The sequence below is a fragment of the Acipenser ruthenus genome, chromosome 4 (assembly GCF_902713425.1).
Source record: "Acipenser ruthenus chromosome 4, fAciRut3.2 maternal haplotype, whole genome shotgun sequence".
In the NCBI taxonomy this organism is placed as follows: domain Eukaryota; kingdom Metazoa; phylum Chordata; class Actinopteri; order Acipenseriformes; family Acipenseridae; genus Acipenser; species Acipenser ruthenus.
In genome coordinates, this window is record NC_081192.1 from 79,640,058 (window position 1) to 79,665,829 (window position 25,772).

At 37.7% G+C, this 25,772-nt stretch overlaps 2 protein-coding genes across 5 annotated transcripts in view; one reads left to right on the plus strand and one right to left on the minus strand.

Annotated features, from left to right (window-relative positions):
- The window catches only part of LOC117400398 (dolichyl-diphosphooligosaccharide--protein glycosyltransferase subunit STT3B), a 64,128-nt gene extending 47,506 nt beyond the window's left edge, over positions 1 to 16,622 (plus strand). The window contains exons 6-16 of the mRNA XM_034000296.3: positions 1,317 to 1,415; positions 2,671 to 2,817; positions 3,935 to 3,983; positions 5,593 to 5,747; positions 8,444 to 8,655; positions 9,450 to 9,637; positions 11,806 to 11,977; positions 12,931 to 13,104; positions 13,740 to 13,853; positions 14,005 to 14,217; positions 14,767 to 16,622. Of these exons, the coding sequence (XP_033856187.2) occupies positions 1,317 to 1,415; positions 2,671 to 2,817; positions 3,935 to 3,983; positions 5,593 to 5,747; positions 8,444 to 8,655; positions 9,450 to 9,637; positions 11,806 to 11,977; positions 12,931 to 13,104; positions 13,740 to 13,853; positions 14,005 to 14,217; positions 14,767 to 14,847 (1,604 nt within the window). The 3' untranslated portion in view covers positions 14,848 to 16,622. The remainder of the gene's footprint in view (positions 1 to 1,316; positions 1,416 to 2,670; positions 2,818 to 3,934; positions 3,984 to 5,592; positions 5,748 to 8,443; positions 8,656 to 9,449; positions 9,638 to 11,805; positions 11,978 to 12,930; positions 13,105 to 13,739; positions 13,854 to 14,004; positions 14,218 to 14,766) is intronic.
- A 3,574-nt stretch (positions 16,623 to 20,196) lies between these two features.
- Positions 20,197 to 25,772, minus strand: part of LOC117400437 (oxysterol-binding protein-related protein 10-like) — a 150,256-nt gene continuing 144,680 nt past the window's right edge. For all 4 annotated transcript variants that reach the window (XM_059022903.1, XM_059022904.1, XM_034000411.3 and 1 more), the window contains 3 exons: positions 25,375 to 25,557; positions 23,454 to 23,607; positions 20,197 to 22,844 (listed from right to left, as the gene is read on the minus strand). In XM_059022903.1, the coding sequence (XP_058878886.1) occupies positions 22,800 to 22,844; positions 23,454 to 23,607; positions 25,375 to 25,557 (382 nt within the window). In that variant the 3' untranslated portion in view covers positions 20,197 to 22,799. The remainder of the gene's footprint in view (positions 22,845 to 23,453; positions 23,608 to 25,374; positions 25,558 to 25,772) is intronic.

Here is a 25,772-nt window from a genome sequence, read left to right on the forward strand (position 1 = left end):
GTGGCTATAAATAAAGAAGTACACCTTATTCTACCAGCATTAGGTTGTGTAATACAGTCCTAGTTGACTCAGTTTGTTTTTAACCAGTGTCTTCATAGTGGACTCCGTCTTATGTGATGTATATTCTACTGTGCTGAACTGTTCAATCACAAGTTGATATTGAAATCTAACTTAAATGGCCTGAGAAATAAAACTGGAGAGCTTGTATCAAGAGTGGAGGTTTTATGTCACAGGCAGCTGAAGGGCGATTATTCATCGTGGTGATTCAAAGAAATGTATTAGAAACCCTTCCTTCCTTTCTTCCTTTTTTTTCTTTACTTCTCTCCCCAATTTGAAATGTCCAACTTTTATTTCTATTTCAACCCGGCTCACCGCTGCCACCCCCACGCAGACTCGGGAGAGACGAAGACGGACACACGCGTCCAGTGAAACGTGTGCTGTTAGCCATCCGCTTCTTTTCACTCTGCGGGCCTGCCATGCAGCCATCCCAGAGCTACAGCGTCCGAGGACCATGCAGCTGTGGGTAGCTTACAGGCAGGCCCGCAGGCGCCCGGCCAGTCTACAGGGGTCGCTGGTGCACAGTGAGCCGAGGACACCCTGGCCGACCTAGGCCCTCCCCACCTGGGATGTGCTCAGCCAATTGTGCGCTGCCGCGGTCGGCAGTGGAATAGCCTGGACCCAAACCGTTGACCTCCAGACTAAGGGCGCGTCCTGCACTCCACGTGGCGTGCCTTTACTGGATGCGCCACTCGGGAGCTCCCCCCTCTTCCTACCTCCTTCTGAGTATAAAACTGGATAACGATAAAACCACAGTTTTCAGTAGCTCCTTGTGAATAAGATGTGTGAAGAATGGTTAATATTCTTTGTGTTTGTACTGTGAATAGACCTGTAGACCTTTTTTTGCATCTTTTAGATTCCAATATTCAGAACCAAATAAGGAGAAGCTCAGTGTGATGGTCACAGGAGTTTGTCTCTGCACCATCCCATTAGTTTTCATTAACATAGTCAATAACTGAATAAGAAAATGTTAACAGTAAAAGGTAGTTAATTTATGAAAAGGGTGAAAGGATGAAAACTTTCCTGTAGTCTGAAAGTATCCAAATAGAATGCAGTAGACACCATTTTTGTTCATTTTTTTTCTTTATTATGGCCTTGCCCCATAGTGGTCATTTGTAAAGACTAACAGTAATTGAGAATATAGGCTATACAAGTAAAACAATGCTAGTTCTGAAAACGCAGCCTCTTACGTTTTTAAAAAGAATAATGAATATATATATATAGTATTCTTAACATGTGTTTTTCTGTCTTTCTTTCAGCTTACAGCACATTCTACATTGTAGGGTTGGTGCTGTCTATGCAGATCCCGTTTGTTGGGTTCCAACCTATAAGAACAAGTGAACACATGGCAGCCGCAGGTACCTTGTAGATTTCTATTTGTTGCCTAGTCCTGAATTCTTTAATCCCAAAGAAGTCCAGATGTCCTATTGTAACTGTTTTATATGTCCTCCTGTACAGTGATCAAATGCCATATTAAAAAGGGCATTGTAGGCTTAGTCAGTTTTACTTGATGATTTGATAATGGCTTTTGATAATTGAGGGACAAGGAACATATTTGTGAAGATGCAACTATTTCAGGGAATGTTAATGGCTATTATACAAGATCCTTTTGGGCATGTTGGTAATGTAAGACTACCACTCTGACAACAAACTGTTCCTGCCTAAGGCTAGCAATACTGCTGGCAGAAAACCTCACTGTCTGAATTGACACATGTCTGCAATGTGGGCAGTAAAGCGTACAGAAAAATCATTCGACCTGTGAGACGCACTGCAGTTTCCAGCTATAATAAAATGTGAAAAGAGAGACAGGCATTCATAACTAACACTTCCAGGCAATTTAAGAATACAGCAATACGGTTGAGCAAATGCAAATGTACTTTCCAATACACTGCAGTTGCCCTGTTTCTAAATATGTGGAAAGGTTACTGTGGAGTGATTGTTTGCTGTGGATTTCAGATAATCCTTTAAAACTGTTTATCCAAGGTTCAGAAGTGTTTCTCTTTTTATATAGGGCAGGATATTGATTGTTTCTGATATGCATTCAGACATGGCAGATTGAAATTGATGCAAGAGCTACAGTACTGTAGGTTAGCATAATTTTAAAGGTTGAGCTTAGGTAGGCCTGTAAACTGGCCGGCATCACCCCTGCATCAATTGGGTAGTTTGATTTTGTATTTGTTCTGAAAGGTACTTACTCTGGTCTGCTGTAAAAAATAAAATAAATGCTGAGAGGTATGATATTTGTTGCCTGTTAAACCCCAACTGGACCACTTGCCTACTAAATATCTTGCATGGATTAGGTAATACTTCCGCTTTGTAATAAGCAGTCTCAAAAAGCATATTTCTAGGAGTGACAAACGACTGAAGTAGGTAATTGCCCATTTAACCCAATCAAACCCCTTGTTCATCAATGGCCTTTGCACATTTAGTTGAGGGTTGATTGATCTAATCAGGGATACAAACCAGTTTTTTTTATAAATGGGCCTTTCTCTGGGAGTTTGAAAGAAAACATTGAAAAAATCAGGACTATAATAGAGTATGCTTTTTAAAGGGTTTCTAAGTCTTGTTTTAAGCCTTCAACTTTTCTTTTTTTTTTTTTTTTTTTCAAACCAGGTGTATTTGCTCTACTTCAAGCATATGCCTTCCTGCAGTATCTTAAAGACCGGCTAACTAAACAGGAGTTTCAGACGTTGTTTTTCCTGGGAGTTTCGCTGGCTGCCGGAGCGGTGTTCCTAAGTGTCATTTACCTGACCTATACAGGTAAGCCTCTTTGGAGAAGCAGGTGACTGCTTGTGGAAAGTCCTCCTGGGACACTCTTGAAAACCAGGTTGTTACAATTAAATAGTTTATCTACATTTTTATTAAGAGCAAAAACAAATATATAAAAAAAAATCTTGCATACGTCTTAATTGCTAATTGTTTGAGTTTTACATTTAATATGTAATGACTAATATTTTAAAATATAATTTCTGTGCTACAAGTTAAGAGCACCTCAGTGTTTTAATAGTTTAATTCCTAAAGTATTATTGATTCAGGAAACACTACTTTAGACATTTGGTATGCAATGTGCAGCAGTGTGGAGTAGTGGTTAGGGCTCTGGCCTCTTGACCGGAGGGTCATTGGTTCAATCCTAGGCGGGGGGACACTGCTGCTGCACCCTTGAATAAGGTACTTTACCTAAATTGCTCCAGTAAAAACCCAACTGTATAAATTGGTAATTGTATGTAAAAATGTGATATCTTGTTGTAACAATTATAAGTTGCCCTGGATAAGGGCGTGTGCTAAGAAATAAAAAAAATAATTGTTGTAGAATATGAATTGGTGAAACTCCTTGAAGCTTGAAAAAACGTTTTTTTAACTTTGAAAGTGGTTCAGGATAATCAACCTTGTTGCTGTTCTAGTTTAGCGACGCTTAACAAATCCTCTGAAAAGGAGTTATTCTGAGACTGGGGGCTCTCTCCTGTATGTCGACGCACTCTCGATAGGCCTTCGCATCATGCATTTTAAGTAAATTCCAGAGCATCAACTTTTGTAACCCACTATCTACGTTTCCCCGTCTAGTTTAATTGGGTTTGAAACCTTTGAAAATTGAGAGAAATAACATCAACTTTGGTTTTCAACCTCAGAATCAAAGCACCTTTCTTGCTAAGACCTCTTCCTGTTTGGCATTTTAAATAATAATTCAGGTCAGCATATCATATCCTGTCTTCCCAAACTTTTCTGTGAATTTAGAGAATTTAAATAGATTTGAAAAAAAAAAAAAACGAGACTACATGTTTTTGAAGACTAGCGGCTATGAACAAAGACAGATTGGCTGATGGGTAAGATGTATGACATTCTGTGAAAGGCAGTAGCTTAACCCTTTGTCTCTGTTTAGGGTACATTGCTCCGTGGAGCGGCAGGTTCTATTCGCTGTGGGACACGGGGTAAGCATTTTCCAGCAGGGTCGGTGGCAGCATTCCTGTCAAGCCTGGTTATCGCAGGCTCTTGAGTAAAAGTGAAAGTTATTTATTCTGTGGGACTGCCTTTTATGTGCTCTGCATGCAGTAGTGCAATAATGAAAATGAATCTTCACCTCATTCAGCTGCTTTTTTAACCTCTAAACCAGCTCTACCCCCTCCTACCCTCCTTTTACACCTTCACCCAATTAATTCTGCTTTTCTTAATTGCCTTTGTTTGCTCCTAAAGGGTAATTAAAGTTTTGCTTTGTAATCACAACCAGTGTGTTTAGTAAGCAGGCAAGTCATTTTGGCCCATTACTGTGGGGTGTAATTTTAGCTGCTGAAATCAATTCTGTTGCTGTTTTTACATACACAGCACATAACACATTCAAATCCTTTTGAAAGAGCCAGGACTGCATTTATTTTACCTAACTTGTACCTTAGGTGTGTGTTTCTTTTACCCTATAAATGTGTGCTTTGTCTCAGATACCACAGTAGAGGGGTATGTAATGAAGGATATATTCTCAAGAGCACCAAACTGACTAGCCGAGACAAAACGATATCACAAACTGCACCAGATATAATGGCTGAAATAATTAAGTTGATTTTTTCAAATAGAAACTGGCCTTTTCAAACTATACATGTACTTTCCTAACCTATTTTTACATCAATGGGTTATTCTGCTATCCTTAGTGAGAAATCAGATTTTACATTCAAGAATCCCAGTAGGTAGGTCAGCTTTTACAGCTGTTGCGTTCATGCAGGACAGTTCCCATTCCCAATGTTATATGTTGGTTTAAGAGTTTAATCCTAAGGTTTAAATGTGGATTTACAGCATTCATTTGCTTTTCAGTTGTATGCATGTGTGCTGCTAATTGTTTGGCATCCCTTGATAGTTTTACTATTACTATAATGTGACCATAATGTTGTAACAGCAGTAATGTAAAAACATAGTAACAGTATTTTTTAGTGATCTGGTGAACATAAGAATTTACGAACCACAGCAGGCTATTAGGCCAGTTGTTTGGTTAACTTGGGTCAGGTTTTGAAGGATCCCAATAATTTATGTATGGTATGGATTTCCATTGAAAAGATCTATAACAGTGTACAGTTAGTGCCGTCCTTGCTCTTTGGATAAATGTAACTTTGGGTGCCATTCCAGCACATATAAGTAACTTAATTCTTTACAAACAAAAGAAACTTGCTGCTTCACTGCATGTCCTGACCTGGAATGTAAATGCACTACATCGTATATGGTCGCTACGCTCCAGTGGGGTCCTTTTGTTATGCTGCTTTTGCAGCCTATTTATCTTCATTCTGAATTAAGGCCTGTTGATGGCTAAAACTGTCCTTCCCGTTTTTTTGTTTTTTTTTATAGGCTTGTTAAATTGCTTGTTTTTGTGAGATGCAACTGTAGAGGTTTCTAACAGAAGTGAATGTAGCTGTGTCAACAAATTGCATTTATATATGTTTTCTTTAGGTAAAAAACTAGCAGCTACAGTGCAAAACACTCTCAGGTTGTTTCCAATTTAAACGTTTTAACCTACCAGTTTGCAAGCATCACAGCTGTTGATTTTCTGTTATCTCTTTTCAGGTATGCCAAAATTCATATTCCGATCATCGCTTCAGTGTCTGAACATCAGCCCACCACCTGGGTTTCCTTTTTTTTTGATCTGCATATCTTGGTGTGCACGTTCCCTGCAGGCCTTTGGTTCTGTATCAAGAACATCAATGATGAAAGGGTCTTTGGTAAGAGCAGGATTTCTTTCATAATCTGCTTTCACATGGATACTGCATCATCCTTATCCTCACGCTTTTTCTACTTGAGCTGTATACAGGTCATATCACCAAGAAGGATGTACATGGTTTTACTTTCACATACCAAAAAGCATGTTGCGCACCAATTAAATATGAATGTCTGTGGTTTGGCTGTCCTATCTGTCATCATGCTTTTTAACAGCAGGCACTGAGTGTCCACTCCCAGGCCAGCATATAAAGAAACTAGCTGTGTTTTCCTCTTTTTTAAATTTCATTTTTTCATGGGTGAAAGTTTTCCATCTGACGGAATTCCATCAAAATGACTTGTCCCAATGATTTGTGTAGAAATGCAAAAAAAAAAAAAAAAAAAAGGAATGGGGTAAATATTTATCGTGTAAAACTATAAAATGTTTTCGCTCTTGATGTTCGGCACTTTTTTTTTTGCTCAGTGTATTCACACTATTATATGTTTTGTTATGATTTTGCCTTTTAAACTGTTTAAAATATAACAAAAAAAGAGTCATTCAGAAGATGCTAGAAGTCTGTTATTGATAATGACACGAGCAGTGGTTTGGCCCATAGTCCGCACTGCACTAGAGTATTTACAACAGCTAACCTTAGCAGCGGTGTGACTGCAACAGGAGACTACAAAATATGTTTAATTAAATATAGGCTAGGTAGTGGCTAGTTTAGTTTGTTTTATTCTCTATTAATTACATTATATCCAATAAAAAAAGGCAAGAGAGAACCAGACGATCATTAAATTATAATAATAATTTTTGGGGTTTTTTTTTTAAATAAGGAAGTTAGGGTCCTGTTGCTGCGGGGCCATGAACGGTTTAAGTTCAATAACAACTAAATAAAATGTTGTTACTGTTATTAAGCACTAGTAATGTATCAGAAAACTGTATGAACCCTGTATATGACATCCAATTGAGTTAAGCAGCTTATTTTTACAGTTGAGGTTTTATAAAATTAATATGAAATGGGCATACATGGAAAATGTTTGAGTAACATTTCAAAAACTATGTTTGTTTTGTTAACTTGCCTTGTGTGATTTATCAGGTTGATCCTTGTGGTAAAATGACATTTTAAGAAGTACATTCTGAATTTTCTTTCTCTACAAAGTCAGATTTGCTTCTGAAAGTGGTCTAAAATGGCTCAGCGTGCATCTGAGAGCATGTACAACCCCAGAGCTTCGGGGGGCCTAGGTGGGCCCCCAGCCAAAAGATTGGTTTTGCCCCAGGAGTTTCAGTCAAAATGAGCATTGGCCACTTTCACTTATGCTTCTTGGCAATACTGAAGTCACAGTACCCCATTGATGTATGTCTTTGAACACAGTTCTTGGGTTTTCAACACCTGTCTTTGGTGGATAAAGCACTCTTGACAACCAAAGGATGAGTTTTTAAACAGTACGACACCAGTGTGTTTGTTCCGTGGTGCCCCTTTTCAGTGGAAACACTGCTTCATTTAACAAAAAATCCAAAATAACCAAATAAATCCTACCTCCTGATTTGTAGCGCTAACTAAATTTAACAGGACCCCTAACTTTCAGTCAGTCGGCTAATGTGATTTATTGACTTTAAAAATAATTCGCAAATCACAGATTTTAATAGACTTTGTTTTAAAGCACAGAGTCTATGCACAGGTGGGGGGTACCTTAGGTTAAACCTTTTAAGTCAAACACATTGATATGCAGTTTTGGTCCTGTATAAACAGTAGCCTGTTGCATTATGTAAGCGCATTGCATTGCTCAGTACTAGCATACAAAGCAATCCGTTGCGTACCACAGTGCCACTTTAAATGTGCACTGCTCAATGTACAATGGCACAGTGCATTTGGAGCTTCTGGCTGCTTGCTTTGAAAAGTAACTGCTGTCCACTCCCTGCGTTATTGACTACAGTGTCTGGCTAGAATGTTTTGTTTTATTGAAATCAATTTTCACCTTTTAATATTGAAGCTTGTTGTGTACTACTCATTCAATCAAACCAAGCAGGAATTTGCTTAGTTTTTCAAGTCAAGTAAGCTTATTTTTTATTTTAAAAAAAGTCAATAGTCGCAGTCCTTCTTTCGCAGCCAGTGTCATCTTACTTTAAAGGCACGTACCTGAAATCGTAAGGCAAGTAAAACATTTTTGCTTTTGATTTTACTGTCCCGTCTTTCTGCGCACTGCCAGCTCTTGTTAAAGATATATAATAATTTACCCGATGTGCAAAACATGCTTTTATTTTCATGTAATTTTAAAGTGGGAAGCAATTCCTGCCTTTTTTATAGGCAAAATATGTATTTGGATTTGCCATGAAAACTGATTTTAATTGATTTCTGTGTATTATTTAACTGCATGGTGTTAGTGGAGAGAATAGGGATTGGATAATTGTCATTTTAATTAGTTTGGGAACTCATAGGTACATTGGAAAAGCACTACACATCCAATGTATTTAACTTCTAATTATATCAGAACATTTATTCTGTCATGTGTTTTAATATATGTTTTTATAAATACAGAAACTAGTGGATATAAGCAGATCATATTTCATGAACAACATTTATATCAGTTATGTTTTCTTTTCATTATTACTGATAAGATAGTTATTCATTCCATTATTATTTATAAATATGTATTTTGAGAAAATAATCTAGTAGTGTCCATTATTGCTTAAAAAGACAAGTTTGCTTTCCCATTGCAGTTGCCCTGTATGCTATCAGCGCAGTGTATTTTGCTGGAGTGATGGTGCGGCTGATGCTCACATTGACCCCAGTGGTGTGTATGCTGTCTGCCATCGCTTTCTCCAACGTCTTCGAACACTATCTGGGGGATGACCTGAAGAGGGAGAACCCACCCATAGAGGACAGCAGTGATGAAGATGACAAAAGAAGTTCTGGAAACCTGTACGATAAGGTAAGCGCAATGCACTTCGCAGTGTATGTTAAAGTTCTGTGCTGCCAAAGAAAACCAGTGCTGGGACAAACAAAGATTGCTTTCAAAATCTATTTTTGCCAGAAAATAGAATATAGAATTTAGGTTAATTTAGCAAAAGTGCATCATTAATATAAACAACCCCTGTTCAGTAAGCCTGCCTTTTTATATATAATCAATTTAGGTAAAGCCTTTGTTTTGTAAGGCAGTTTGGTGTGGGACAGGTGTAAACTCTTGATACTTATTGTTTAAAAACAATACTGTATTTCATGACCAGTGCTTCTCTTTGATCAACATAGCCCTTGACATGCATAATACTGTTACATCATTTCTCAGTCCATTTTGTCACATGATAAAGTAGTATTTCAGAAGTGTTCTTGCTAAGCTGCTGCTCTTGTACCGGATGTAATCATGACATAGACAGTGAAAGCACATCTACTGACACCACCCCTACACCCACTTTTATCAACAACATCGTAATGCTGTTTGGCCCAAAGTCATCCCTGTCTTTGGTAGACAGCCTTATTTTATTAAGCCACTGTTTCTTGATTCTTTGATTTGTGCATAACCAGTATGGCAGAATGTGGAACTGGTATGTAATGTTTTCAGTTTTACCAAATGGTATAAATGTGAAACCAACAAACGTGCAGTAATAGTGTCTGCAGGTTTAGCCTACAGTAATAACACAAGTATTAAGTATGCACAATGTGGATCCATTTATTTGCAGATTGTTATATTTTCCCATGAATGAATAATGCCGATGTCTCCCTCTGCAGGCTGGCAAGGTGAGAAAGCATGTGTCTGAGCAGGAGAAGATGGAGGAAGGACTAGGCCCCAACATAAAGAGCATAGTCACCATGCTGATGCTAATGTTGCTGATGATGTTTGCTGTTCACTGCACTTGGGTCACTAGCAACGCTTATTCCAGCCCTAGTGTCGTCCTGGCATCTTATAATCATGATGGGTAAGGCATCGTGTGTGTGTGTGTGTGTGTGTGTGTGTGTGTGTGGCAGTTGCTAGTTCATCTACAACTTCAAAAGGTGATAACTATGAGTAAAACTGCAAGTAACTAAGGCTATTGCTTGCCTTCAGTTTAACTAGCCAAAATGTTTGTCTATAACTTAGTTGGTGATATGACATAGTTTACCTTCTCTATAGTTCATGCATTTCATTGCAAAGTGAAAGCTGAGCCTGGTAGATCTTTTTGTATGCAGGAAGCTAGGCTATTAAATAGGAATGTTGCTATAGTAATTTAAAGTATACGTACTATTTCTCCCAGGAAACCTCTGAAATCAGGCATTGCATATCATTTCTAGGTTCCAGATTTTTTTTTTCTTGTGTACAGTAAGTACCGTGTCATTTTGATACTTCATGTTTTGAGCAATTGTCATATAAAGTGCTTCTTTAACATGTATTACTGTATTGGTAAAATGAATAATCACAAGGTGTAACAGCTGGTTTGGAAGTGTATTACAGCCCATATTGGAACATATATTGGAATCTTGGCATACAACCAATAAGATTTATGACACAACTTTGTAGAAAGCTTATTTTGGCTGAAATGTCTATTGTTCATCCATCCTCTAAACATGCAGACGCTGATTAAACAATATAAAGTAAGCACAATTAATATCATGACTGTCTAGGACCATTTCATTATTTGTCTATAGCAGCGGTTCTTAAACTTCTTTACACTGCGACCCACCCTTCTAACAACAAAAATTACTACAGGACCCCACTACCCTGTGTTATTGCAGAATAGTTTAGTATTGATAAATAAAACCTGCATTACAAATCGGTATCAACAAAAAGAATATTTAGTCATTTGGTTTTTTAATTCACAAAACAATTGCAAGACAATTTTATAGCCAGCAGTAAAAAGAAAACATTTTACATTACTAGCGTAATGGGAGGGGTGAGCTTGTTTGGATGAACCCAAGTCCGTCAGACAGGGCTGTGTGCTGATGAGGTAAAGGCAAAGGTCCACTTCAGTGTTAGTGAGAGAAAGAACAGATGTAACTTGTCCTTGTTGTTTTTGCAACAAGGGCTTGCCTGTGTATCATGCAGCAAGTCGACGGCTTGTGGTGCAACAGTCTGCACTCTGGTGACTAACCTGCTGTTTTCCTAGTCACTGCACGAGCACCAACACTGCAAATACCTACACTGTGCAGCCATTTCATGCCAGCATCAGACAAAACCATCCAAAACAGCTAAGAGCTATTCCCCTGCAGCACGTTGAAGTAATGGCTGGCAGGTCACCATCTGAGCAGCACGTCCGTTGTTTCATCCACCTGAATAGCAAAAAAAAATACTTTGCTTTACCTTGACGATCACTTGCTCATACCTGTCAATAGTCATACTGTGAATACACCTGGCACCAGTGTCATTAGACAGGGGAATCAAATCAAGTCAACTGACTGCGTTTGCCCCCCCAACATAATGCAAACCATTGGCACACAGTAGGAAAAGGTTTCTCCAGTAGTGTGGGGTTTACCAGTTTTCGCTGTCCAGTGTGACACAGTATAACATGCATGGAGAGCCTTCTCATTAGTTGCAGTCCCCATCTTTAGTACTTTCTTCTGATCCTGTACTGTCAACTTTGGCTGAAAAAAATTGATAGGTTCTCCTTGAAGAGAACTTCGCTTTGTTTAAGTGCCACAACGTTGTCCATGGTTTTCAGCTCTCCTTTGCCAGCACTTCACCACATACCACACACTGGGGCAGTGGCTTCTCGCAACCAGCCCATGTAAAACCCAACTCCAAATATTTTGGATCATATTTTCAGCTGCTTGTTTTTTCACTGCTGTTCGGATCCTCGCTATCAGCCCTTCTTTGCTTGCAGTGCAACTTGACTCCCCTTCATTATTCCCGTTTCCACCACTTTTCTTCAATAAACCATCAATTTTGAAGTCTCTTTGGGTGATAAGTTTCTGTTACAGCAACTTTTTGGAATAATGTACCCGTTTCTAAAACGGAAACTGGGTAGAATGAACCTGTATTACACAAAGTGATATCCCTTTTAAAATTGCATAAGTATGTGTGACCCTATTGAAAGGTACTTGCAAACTACTGTTTTGAGAACCACTGGTATATAGAAAGAACATGACATTCCCCATTTTGATTCCTTTTCAGCACGCGAAATATCTTGGATGATTTTAGGGAAGCGTACTACTGGCTTCGACAGAACACAGATGAGCATGCACGAGTGATGTCATGGTGGGACTATGGGTATCAGATAGCAGGGATGGCCAACAGGACAACTCTGGTGGATAACAACACTTGGAATAACAGTCACATAGCGCTGGTAAGCTGAGCTGGACCTAGGTATTAATTAGACCACTGCAGACATATCTCAAGGGGCTAGTCATTTTTCATCCAAGGTTTGTCGGTATTTAAAGGGTACCTAAGGACCTTTTTTATTTTATTGTGTTACATGTTACTTTTTTGACCTGAAAAAAGAAACAAGGATCAGGGGTCACAAATTGAGATTAGATAAAGGGGTATTCAAAACAGAAAATAGGAGGCATTTTTTTACACAGAATTGTGAGGCTCTGGAACCAACTCTCCAGTAATGTTGTTGAAGTTGACACCCTGGGATCCTTCAAGAAGCTGCTTGATGAGATTCTGGGATCAATAAGCTACTAACAACTAAACAAGCAAGATGGGCCGAATGGCCTCCTCTCGTTTGTAAACTTCGTTCCCATGTGTTGCTACAACAGTTTACGTAAGGTGTGTGTGTGATATTATTATTATTATTATTATTATTATTATTATTATTATTATTATATATATATATATATTTTTACATTTTGACCACTTTTTAAACTTTTAAATTAAAACAATACACACACCTGATGTAATCAGTTGTAGCAACACATGGGAACATGTAACACAATCAAATAAAAGGGTCCTTATGTACCCTTTAAATTGCAATGTTCTTTTAAAACTTAGGACCAGGTTGGATTTAAAGGAATGGCCATCCCTATATTTGGGTCTTTACCATTCTTCAGTTTTGTGATGCAAGACAGGTAATGTTGGAGCATTCCAGTCCAGGTCTTTATTCCAGACGCATCCTTAGTTTTTAAATGTAATCAATGAAACCCACGGTCAGGTCCTAAAGCACTTAATCATTTCATGATCCCTGTTAGACCTGGAATAGATCAGATGAAGTGGGTGGATTGTGTGCAGATCCGGAGTTTGGCTCTGAGATTGAGTGAACTTGTTCTGTTTCTCATGGCTCTTGTTTTTGCTTCCCAGGTTGGAAAGGCCATGTCTTCAAATGAGAGTGCGGCTTACGAGATCATGCGGAGCCTGGATGTGGATTACGTGCTGATCATCTTCGGGGGAGTGATTGGATACTCTGGGGACGACATCAATAAGTTTCTGTGGATGGTCAGGATAGCAGAAGGAGAACACCCCAAAGACATCAGGGTGGGAAACAATGTCATTATTTTCATGTAATATTGATCACTAGATGTACCAGGACATCATGTACGTTAGCCAGTACATGAGTCGGGTGTGGTGTGTCTTCTACCTTGATAGTTTGGCTCAAGGGGAAATAACAGTTTTCAAGCAGAAGTATCAGCATGCATTATTGTGTCTAAGATCCCATGCCTGCTGCAGACAGTATTGATATTGGGAACTGAAAACGGGAAGAGAAATAAACAGCAGATTAGTCCATGTGAGGGAACATCCATTTGCAGTGTGATAGATATTGGGTGTTAATTGTGTGTGTTTTGTTTTCAAACCCCGTATGGACAGCACAATGATTGTTGTTGTTTTTTTTATTTATTTTTAAATTTCTTTTAATAGTCATCTTTTGATTTTAGAATTTTTTGTAAAGCTTGAACACTGAAAGTTTACCATTGGGTTTATTAGCCTCCGCTGCAGACACAGCACGTTGTAATCTAAGGGTTTAATATTCTGTTGCATATTCTATTGTTTACCATGATATAGCATAATAAGCTTTTGGCATTGGTATAAATTTGTTTTGCTGTCTTTGTGGTTATAATTGGTCCAATTTAATAAAAGTTGAAGCACATGATTTTCTTTTTGTTACATTACAGGAAAGTGACTATTTTACACCACAGGGAGAGTTCCGTGTGGATAAGGCTGGCTCCCCCACCCTGCTGAACTGCTTAATGTACAAGATGTCCTACTACAGATTTGGAGAGATGCAGGTATGAACTTGGATACGGGGCCATTAGTTTTGTTGTTTTGCCTGATTATAGGCACTGAGTACAGGAGAGTGTACTGAGAGCGTATTATTGCTGACTGACACACATGTTGCGATTTGAAAATTTGTGATGGCTCTAGCGTTTCCCTTCACAGCTTGATTTCCGGACGCCCCCTGGATTCGATCGCACGAGGAACGCTGAGATTGGAAACAAGGACATCAGATTCAAGCACCTGGAGGAGGCCTTCACCTCGGAGCACTGGCTAGTCAGGATTTATAAAGTGAAGAAGCTGGACAACCGGGAGATTCTGGATCACAAACCTCGAATCACCAACACCATTCCCAAACAGAAGTATTTATCAAAGAAGGTGGGTTTGACGTGGGGAAAGAGTTTGGGCGTTTTATATTTGTTCCATGTGTTTCTTCAAAACACCTTAAATCAGACATGAAGAAATTCATAAAAGTTGTAGTATTACGTTTTTATTTATTTTTTTATTATTGGTTTTAAAAACTTAATTGGCAAATTTCAATGTCCCAGGTGTGATTTGGATGTTGCATCTTCCACACACACTGTTACATAATCAATAAGCATTTTAAAACCATCAATGAACACTGACCTATCAATGTATTCTTTATGGACAATCGGGTGAGATTTATATTTTTTTTCCCTGGAAGCATTACTAATTGACGTTGCAAGTTTGCTGATGGAGAGCATTTCCAATTACCTGTTTGTATACAATAAACAATCATATTAAAATCCTTCCAAGCTTAGTCCATCTCGCAAAAGCATTGGATTCTAAGTTTCCTGGAGAAGTAGTCCAAAAAGTAAAATAGCAGAATATTTGAACAAATTGAGTGTTGTGGTGTATGCAGTTTAACTACAAATTAAATTGTTTATTTTATTTGTATTTTTTTAGATTGCCAAAAGGAAGCGTGGATACGTCAAGAATAAACTAGTTCTGAAGAAAGGCAAGAGATCCAACAAAAAAACGGTTTAAAAATATAAAAAATAGCAGTCATCTGGAATCCCTGACAGTCTTTGCCTTGAGCTAAAGTCCTATTCTACAGAGCAGTGGGATACAGAACTATCATCTCTTCACAGTTTATATGGAGATTCAGATTGGAGCTGAAATGCATTGGTTTAATGAGAAGACTTCTCTATGTGTGGGGGTCTCTCTCTCCTCTTTTTTGAACTTGAATGTGCTGGCAAGGCAGGAAGCTGCTTTCTTTTACCACAATAATTTGTGGTAAATGTTATATAATCCTATAAATCTAATAAAAAATAATAATAATTTGGACAGATTGCACCAAGAACCCTCTCTTATTTCGTCCTCGGCACATGTAAACTTGTTACCTTTTTAAATAAAAACATAAAAAACTAAAGAGGTTCATTAAAAAGATGCGTTACAGTTCCTGACGCGTGTACAGACAAAGCAATATACGGCATGGAGGAGCGTACGAGTGATAGAGCTGTTCTGTGTACTTCTAAGTTTTAGTCTTTTCTAAAATGTTTACCAAATGTAAATATGTTATAAAGAAATCTCTAAAGGGGTTATATAATATATTGGATTGTTGTAGCATTTTCTTTTTTTTTTTTTTAAACATACAGAATATTTGTTGCTTTTTTCACAATAGTGTGTTTGTTTTTAGTTTTTTTAGGGTGGCAGTTACTGCTTGCTCCCCTATCCCTTGCTGGAATGAAAAAAAAACAAAAACAAAGTAGTGGAATAATGATACATCTCTACATAACCTGCTGCTGTGAAATGTATTAATATTGATCAAATCTAGATAGGTGTGCTTTTGAAAGCTGCATTTTTATTACATAAAAGGAAGTATCTGTTAACCTAAAAAATAGCAGGCCAAACAGGGTCTGACTAATACGTACAGTGTATCTATCTTCCATCAACAACTTTAATAGCAAGTCTAACTGTCCCCATGAATATTGCACGTCTGTATATTAGAATAGCAAAAGAGCTGTCCATTTTTGAAAAGGTGACAAGTCTACAAATCTCACACTGCATAGGAAAATAGAGGGTTTCTAATGTAATTATGTTCTCCAATTCAATATTGTTAACTTCTTAGGGGTTTCTTTTGTGCTCATTATTTATATATATATATATATATAATATATATATAAGCCTTTTTCTTTTGTTTACTGGCTACATGTTTTTTTTTAAGAAAAATAACATGAATTATTAATTGTTAATTTGTCAGTATGCCAGACTGAGATCAGCAATAGCTAAATGTGGAACTACAAACTCTCCAGCAGACCACTTGCTTCAGTCAACAACTTGAAATGTCCTTGAAGCAAGTGTTTAAACAGATAGCAAGACTAGCAATTTCAGATTTTTAGCGGGGGAAATATTAATGACATCCTGTAAAAGATGTAAAATTGTAATTTTCTATGTTTTCAATGTTTATTCCATAAAAAAGCCAATGGTGGTATAAAAAGATGAATGAACCTTTTGAATATATAAAGAAAAAAGTTTAAATGAAGTTATCTGTTATAGCCTTATCAATGAGTTTTGTTTCTGAAGATGTAGAATATTCTTTTGAATTATTATTATTTTTTTTTTTAACAGCTTTAGTTTTCTGCCCCACCCTCCCTTATATTTTGGTGAATTCATGCTGCAGGCATCTCCCATTCTCATTACATTGAGCAGTACTCTTGGGAGCTTTTTCTTCACCCAAGATTAAGTTTTTACATTGTTGCTTAAAGACTTTGTTCAGACCTGTTCAAATGTAGACAAAATAAAGTTCAAGTTTGTGTAAATCAAGTGTGTGTTGTGTTTTTTTTTTTTTTTTTTTTTTTTTTTTTAATATACATATTCAGCAGTCCAGTAGCTGCATACTTGACGTGTTTTACGCATTAAATCCGAAATACTCATTTGGTTGTTAGTAGCTTATTGATCCCAGAATCTCATCAAGCAGCTTCTTGAAGGATCCCAGGTGTTGGAAAACATGGATCGAGAATTGATTAGCAGTTTGCTATGCATGTGGACTGGCAGAGCTATACTGGTGTTCTTTTCTGAAAAGAGACTAATATTGCAGATAGCAGACTGTTTGGTTCAAATTGCATGTACTGCTGACAATTGATAAGAGACCTTGCGTCTACAAGCTTTGTGCCCAACATTGACTGCAAGCTAACAAGATAACAATGCTGTGGACCAGAAGGGGCCAGGCTCTAATACTTCAGAGAGATCCAAAGAGATAATGCCACTGGAATCAAAGGGTCTCAAGAAGATAACAAAAGCAAGATGTATGGACCTTTTTGGCACCAGGGGTCTGAAGAATGCACTGAGTTCAGAGGTCGTCACACAAGACTACACACACAGACACACACACACACACTAAATTAAATATATGGTAACAGAATAATGTGTTGTACCTTTTCTATTGGTTAAGTGTCAGAGAAAGAGGAGGTGGACTATCTATACAGAGGGGTATTTAATGTCATGCAACAATTGTAAGAACGAGTATTCTGTTTGTCCTGTACCTGGGACCAGACTCCCTGCATATTTCAATAAACCTAACAACTGATTGAAGAAAAGCATTTTCTCGAATCTACTTTTTCGACATCCTTTTTTTTAAGTTACATCACCAGGGTGTCAGCTTCAACAACATTACTGGGGAGTTGGTTCCAGACCCTCACAATTCGACATTGTCAATACCTATTAGAATTTTGAATGCTATTCCCAGACCCCAAACCTTATCTGGAGCGCTGCATCTATTACACACGTGCAAGTTTGGCAACTAAAAAACTGCTTAACTATTGTTTGCACAACATTGTACATTTTCTGGATGTACACAAAATATTTAAATGATAAAAAAAATCCTTTATTTCATGAGGTTTTGGACAAAGGCCCTTCAGCTGTGTAGAAAGATAAGTAAGCAGAGTGCAGTAAACTTTTTTTTTTTTTTTTATGTAAATGTATACTGTATAACTACTGGTCATAAATCCTGGCTCTCACTGCTGTACCTCAAACAGATCCACTACCTGTGATCATCTTGAAGAAACTTACTTTCAATAATACTATAACAAGTAGAACCTACAGTATAAAACAGAACATCTGCTGTAGATCTACCAATATCATCTAGTATACAGTGCAAACATCCTGACTACAAGAACCAGTATGTGGATAAAACCATTAGTGACCTGCGTACGCGTTTCGCGTTTTAGAAGCTATCCATAATTACCACAAACTGGATCAACCTGTTGCTAAGCACTTCGGCTTTCAAAACCACAACCTTTCGGATATGAAGATTCTCCCAATAGAAAGTGCAATCCTAACGTGATGGATAAAAGGGAAAACTTCCAGAATATCAGACTTGTCTTGATTTCCACATGGACTGATTTCAACTTCACCTTGGAACTGTTGATGTCACAGTGTTCTTAAAACATTCATCTGTAAGTCACTGTTTTTGTTGCGTGTTGAATATGATGAAGGGGCTTCGCTAAATGAGACGTTTCTCAATGGCATAAAAAGTCATTGGCTTTTTTTAAGCATAAAGGTCGATTTCAAAAATAAAGATTGAAAAAAATGGTAAATTCTTTCTAAAATAAACGTCGATATTAATCATCGATTTGACAAAAAAATAAAAATCGAATAATAGCAAGCCTACTTATAATTCTCAATTTCTTTCGAATATGCGGCTCAAACGCCGTCAGTATATCTAATACATATATTTAGGAAAAGTCACAAACGGACATGTGCATTACATTCCGGAACGCAGAGTAATTTAAATTTTAAAACCCAAAACGGTCAAATGGACCAGCTTGGCGCTTCTAGTGTTAAGATTGGGTCTGCAAGTCTGCATGGTAACCGCAAGATGAGAATACATCTCCCTAGTAATGTTGTTGAAGCTGACACCCTGGGATCATTCAGAAAGACTGATCATTCACCAGTCTTTCTGCAAATATACAGCTACAGTATATCCTCCAAGTGTATTTTCTGTAACTCTTTTATATTCGTTAGTTTAATGGAGAATACTCAATTTGTTTCGCAGCACTGATCTGTAGAGCGATGACTTTGGGCGTTGTCTTCTTCAGGCCTTTGTTTAATGAGAAAATCCTCTTCGTATTGAGATGTCCAACATGGCAGGACACTCAGTCCATAATTCATTAATCAATTGTTAACTGTTCCTTTCTTCAAATGCAATCCAGGTTGATATAGTTCCTATTTAAGTCCTTAAACAATATTTAGTTTTTCTTCTAAGTTTATTGAATTATGTGGGGTGTTTTAGCTGGATTTAATTGAGATCTGATATTCTTGTCTGTTGCCCTCTTCTGTGTTAAACTCACCGAAACAAAGACTGCTCTTTCTCGTGACCGTCAGGTTGTTTTTACAAAACCTACACATATCTTGTTGCCTCAGTAATATAATGCACCCAGACATCTGGAATCCTAGATCTAGGGAGTTGCCCAGTTAAGTATAGGGCCTCAAATACTTGTCTTTAATTACCATAGAGACCGTGGCCAGGGTGGTCTCTAAATCTCTAACTTTCTTTTTACAATTCAAAGGTGATGGTGCAATTAAAAAGAGGTTTAACTCTTTAACTGCTCTTGTGGTCCTACAATGTAATTGAACTGGGCATTGGCAAATGTATTTAAGACAGTTCCTCCCACCCCTCTATTGTGGGAGAACTGTATTACTATACACCATTACTTTATATTAAATTTTTATGCTCTCTTCCGTGGTAGCTTGCACTGTTGCGGTAGTGAATGAATGGGGTTTTTTTCAGCTTAAACTAGTTCAGTTTCATAAACTACATAAATAAGCTGAAGTGTATCATGACATATGCTACAGCATCAGAGCAATGTGATTGGTTGTAAAGGTTATGATGGTGTATACGTTAAGATAATCATGATGACTGTAATAATTTTAAGCTAAGAAATCGATAATGTCATTATCATCTACCCCTAGATCATATAATATAACATGGCAACAAGCACAGTATTAAATCAACCTCAGTGACCTGGTCTGTTAAAATAAAATACAAAAATAAATAAACTGAATGCTACAACCTTCAGGGGGGAAAAAAAAATCATCTTTAATAAATAACGCTGGTTTGATGGACTGTTGTGCAAATCACAGGACACCTGAAATGTGGTCGCCATGGTATATTTATTTTAACAAAAAAACTTAGAAACTTTTTTTTTTTTAATTATTTTTTTTTTATATACTCTATTGTGTAACAAATAAGTGTTGCATAGGTTCTACACAGGTGAACAGAGTTTGGTTCAAGCTCTTCAATACACTGCAAAGCTGATCGTAGTGTCCACATACATTCAAAACAATTGGCATTTTAACTGCACATAGAGTGACCAATACAGAAAAGGGCAATGCTTTAATCAGAAATTGGATTAAGAGGACAAACCCAAGATTTATTATTCATTCCATTTCCAATCTATTGGACAAATGTAAAACAAAATTAAACAAAAAGAAAACACTTAAGGCAGGGCAAATTACAAATGCTCACTATTGAGTTTGCCAAAGAAAATCATCACACAAATGATTTCAAAGAAGAATCTAGCCAAAGAATGTGTTATTAATTATATTTCTACTTTGAAAAGATAATTTTAGGTTTATTATGGCGATGCCTGCCAGGGTACCTATGTTATATTTGATATTTTACAGAGATGGTGCTTTCATCTTGCAGGTTGGTGATCTTTTATGTATAATCAATTAAGTGCAAGTTAACCGAGAGCATACACAGACACATACTATCTTTAAAAAGAAGAAAAACACAGAAGCACTAAAAAGAAGCTGAATAAAATCATAAGACTACATTTTAACGTTTGTCTACATGAAGACATTGATAATGACTTCTTGTTGAAACGTGTCTAATGTTTGACTTTCTTTTAAGTACTTCTAAATATATTGTCGGAAGTTAACCTTTCCTACTGAACACTTACAGACAGGCAAATTCCAGCGTTAGTAAAGGGTGTTACTGCAATTAAAAGGATTGTAGTTCCACACACATTTTTTTCCTGCATGCATTCTTTTTTTCATTTTCTTATAATGGCATACACAACTCTGGACATCTGGAAAATGATGCCCACCATTTTACAAGTGCGCCATTGTGAGGTACAATATTCAGTAATGAAGAGGAAATGCTACACTTGCCACTTCTACGTGTTAAACAAATTGAGACATGCAGGTCTTATTAATACCAGCAACGATAATTACAAAAATATTTCATTGTCAATTTTCCATTCCGGGATTTCCAGGGTGAACATTAACACTGTTTTGAAAAACCAGAATCTAAAATCTAATATTGGTATCTGTTCTTTTCTGTAGGCCAAGGAAACATGGGAGGCACTCACAAAAATGAAAAATGTATGCACTGGAAGATAATTCAAATGATGTACGTGGTGGTCATAAAATGAAATAGGGCAATTCGGGGCAGGTGTGAATATACATTTGGTGAATAAAATCGGTGAATAATACATTTAAATTGAATGACTAATTTGATTATCAGAATAACACCACTTGTTTTGCTTTATGATTTTAACATGAATATTTATCTTATCCTAATGTTGAATGTAATTACAGGAGTATGACTATGTGGCTCACTGAGTGGAAATATAGTAAGGAGGATTCCTAGACAGGTCCCTATAGCTGAAACTACATTTAAAAAAATGCAACCTAGGATATTTTCACTCTGGATTCCAGCTCCAAGTATTATTTTTTATGTCTTTATTGGGCTGGGGAAAATCGAAATATTCAGGTCCTAGTTGCATTAAATGGCAACACTGGTTATATGCAATAATGGGAGAATTCATGTACATTTATGAAGATTCCTACTTCCCATCATATCCCACTGGAATTCATTATAATTATAAACATGTGGCCATATTTTAGAAATGTATCTGTATAACTATAAAACTATATGGGAAGCCAAATTGATTTGTCTCCATGAAACAAAAAAAAAAAAAACAATCAGATGCTGAGTAATCTCTGGGAAGCAAGCCAGTTTTAGAAATAGTATCAGTCATAACCTACAGCTGCTGAAGAAAAATCCTTGTCTGCTTTTTATTTGACCAGTGTAGACCACTACTGTGCCTGAATTAAATACAAAACAAAAGCACTGCCATCGATACAACAGCGCCGTATTGTCTCAAAATAAATGTCCGTAGACAATAACAGGGCTAAATAATAGGAAGCTGTGTTTGAGGGGGACTGTTGTATAGTAATTCACCTGTACAGTACAGTGGGGGATTTCTTTTTTTCATGTATAAACACTAGGACAGCTCAATACATCAAGGGGAAGACTTCAAAGCAAATGCACGAATCCAAAGACCCTTACATAACAATAACTCAGGAATGAATTTGGCGTTACTGATCAGCAGAAAGAAAGAAAAATAAATCGTAAGGCAAGACACATATTGATCAATATTAAACAATGTGCAACAGGCGTACACAAAAAGACAGAACTGAAGGTTCTTTGGAATCCAACACACTGCAGCGGTTTTGTATTGCTTCTCTCGGAAGGGACGGGATTCATGCTGCTGCAGAGTATTCTCACAACCTAAAGGAGGTGCGCTTGCTTTGCATTGGCAGGATGAGCTGTATAATACAGTACATGGTGTGAAAAGGAAGATGATGAAGACGAGGAAGAAGAAGAAAAAGGAACGTCAGTGGCTAATTCACTTTGTACAAGTGCAAAAGAGGTCTTGGCAAAGTGAAAAATAGAAATATTCTACTTGCAATAATAAAAATTGTCTCTCCCACCCACCCTAACCCCACCGAACGTTATCGCTGTTATAATACTAGGAGTGTATATACAAGGATGGCTTTTGTTTTAGAAGGCATCTGGAGCTTGCTGCCTTCATCCAATTCCTCGCTATTCAGAGGTTTGTATCTGACATTTCTGTATCCAGTAGTTTGTTATTTTTTCCCCAGATGGCTCCTGTTGCTGGCCAGGCTGTTTTATGGATGGACTCTCATCATTGTGTTTTCCAGAGTGGACTATGGTACATCCAGCCTTCTCCCTAGCAGAAAGATACAACAGTCAATCATTTTATGATCATTAGGTCTTTTCATCTTTTTTAATACACATGTTTAAAAGCATATTTAACAAGGCAGCAATACTGACATATTTTTGAAAGTTTGCTGGAAATAAACCTGTTATGAATTCCTATAGAGTGCTTAATGGTCATCAGCGGTTTCTTCTAATCATGATCAAAAATTGAAACAAAATCTGTCATAATCTGTATGCTTGGAAAAAAATCCCATCAATCCAATTATTGCACAATACACCTTTGGCCCTATCACATTTTTACATTTTTTTATTTAACGTTTTTTTAAACAAATTTCTGACCTTTGTATAAGTTTACAAAAAAAAAAAAAACCTTATTGAAAACAGTCAAGAAAGGTTTCATGAATGACTTATCTTTTTTCTAATTCTAATTGAATCCTAGAAATATCAGACATTTTTTCAAACTATTTTTTCCAGGAAGAGCACTTTTAGAAGTTCATTATTCAGGGTCATATCTCAACAATGGTTGTTGAGAGTTTTGTTAACTATTTCCTGGTTTTCCAGCTTTGAGAATCTTTGATGTATCTGAAAGATGCGTAGTTAACAGATGCTGTGGATTCACCTCTTTTATAAAGTATTTGGGCTTCCAGGCCATGTTGGAGGCGGCTCTCTGCCTCTCCTCGGCTCGCTGCCTCTCCTCCAGGATGTGTTTGTGCTCAGTAGCCGTGTCGATGTTCCCTTCCTTCAGCGCACTGGTGACATGCTGCCACAGGTGTCTGCAACACAGTAGGACAAGAGCACTCTCACACACCTCTGCAGCAATTCAGTGACAAACAACTCCACTGTTTGTATATGTGTGTGTGTGTGTACCCTTATACAAGTTTACCACAGTAAAAGCACAGCAAAGTGTAATACAGCATAGTGAAAACATGGTAAGCATTGTAAAGAAAGAGTCTATGTGCATCCTAATATTTGATCTATCCTACAATTGAAACACCAGTTCTTGATCACAAAATAAGCAACAGTTGTTAAATGTATGCACATGAAATGCACCACTTAGCAAATTCAAGATATCGGTTAGTCACTTGGGGTTTTTACTCAATCTTGTAATATTTTCTGACATTTGCCCATCTGTAATGGGGTGGGAGATCTGTGCTGACTATCTGGCACATGCATGGTACTGCAGGAAGAGGGCAGCAGTCTTGTAAGATCCGCCTGTCAGTCATGGCGATGACACGGAGAGGTGGGGAAGAGGGTGTGTTGGTTTTCCCTCTCTCTGAGTAGCAGGCCTTGGGAGATTGCTCGGCCCATAAGAACTGCGCTTGGTTGTTCATTCGGGTGGAAACACACAGAGACGCTGGCTGAGAAGGCCAGTGGTTGGAGTGAGAGACCAAAACAGGCAAGCACGGCTGAGGAAGACAGCCAGCAATAAATAAACAATTTCATTTAGCTCTCTTGTTACGTACCCGAGGGGACGTGTGTAGTGATAGGGGAACCTTGGCCACCCCAGTGTATAGTGCATAACAGCGTAGGACGGAGATCCCGAGCTGACCTGCTTAGCGGCAGTGGGGGAACTGCGCAAGCAGGACCTTTATTTTGTAGTTTTATTACTGTGTTTTATTTTCCCTTTTCATTTCGCCTTTTGTTTTCATTATTATTTTGAGCACCTGTGAGTGCGCCAGTTCTTTTACTGTTTACCAGTATTGGTATTCCTGTGGTCCTGTGTACCGTTGCCGGTACTCAGGCCACGGACAACAGCGCCCTCTGCGGGCGAAAAGAAAACATAAAAAAATAATAAAACTGTGCACCAGTGCGGTGTTTTCAAATAAAACTTCTGTCTCCCGTGTGTGTCAGTGAATTGCCCACCACCCTTCCACACCATCGCATTAAGTGAATCGTCAGGGCAGCTACATTTCAGCCTGCCTGTTGATATATAGTTATGATAATGGGGTGCTAGTAAAGATACAACTCTTCAATTAAAACAGCCAGCCTCTTCGTTAGGAGGGATTTTTCATTAACATCCAATTATATAGTAGAATGACATGATGTTTACCTACTTTACATGTCTTTTGTGTCAAACAGCATCCTTGACATATATTCTGAAATATATACAAGCGGCATCTTCCTGTTGCATATCAGTTACAGTCACAATGACAACGTGTTTATAAGACATATGTAAGTGTGTTTGTGTGTTCATAGAGAAATTGAGATTGATAAAAAAATATCCTAGAAAAAAAAGGTTGTCTGACAACACATTTCTGTAACATAAGCACAGATTACCTGGCAGCCAGCATAGTACAGATTTAAATATTTCCTATGCCAAATTTACATTTGCATGTATAATCCCTTCTTAGCAACAGCTGCTGCTTCTACATGGACAACTTTATTAAGAGCTTTACAGGGCTGCCTAATCTAGCAATTTTGTTTTTTAATGTAGCCTCAACTTTGGCCTTCTACACAGTTTCTACATAATCCATGCTATGACTAGTTGCTACTGTGTGTGTGAATGCAGTCAGGCTGGCTGGACTCTCATGCTGCCCCACCTTGACTCATATGGCCCCTGTTTCTCCACTGGCCTGATTTTCTTCCGGATGATTGGCAGCTTGGTGGTGTCAATCACTTTGGTCTCTCCGCTGCTATAGGTGAACTCGAGAGTTCCATTCCACTCCCCCTGTGCTTTACACACGATGGTGTTGGTAGGGTTGTGTTTGACTTCGGCTGTCACCCTGTTGGGAGTGAAAGAGTAAGTGTATAAGTTAACTGCAGGTGCTGTTTTGGGTACTAGCCAGTCATCCTTCCTTCACAGATATTTCAACACAAAAAGCACACCCAGAATGGCTGTGTCAGTAAAAAGACAGATTGGAACGTACAATGAGAATATCTAGAAGTATCACGTTTATGTAACTCTGCGTATTTCATATGAAATGAATGGCCTGATATG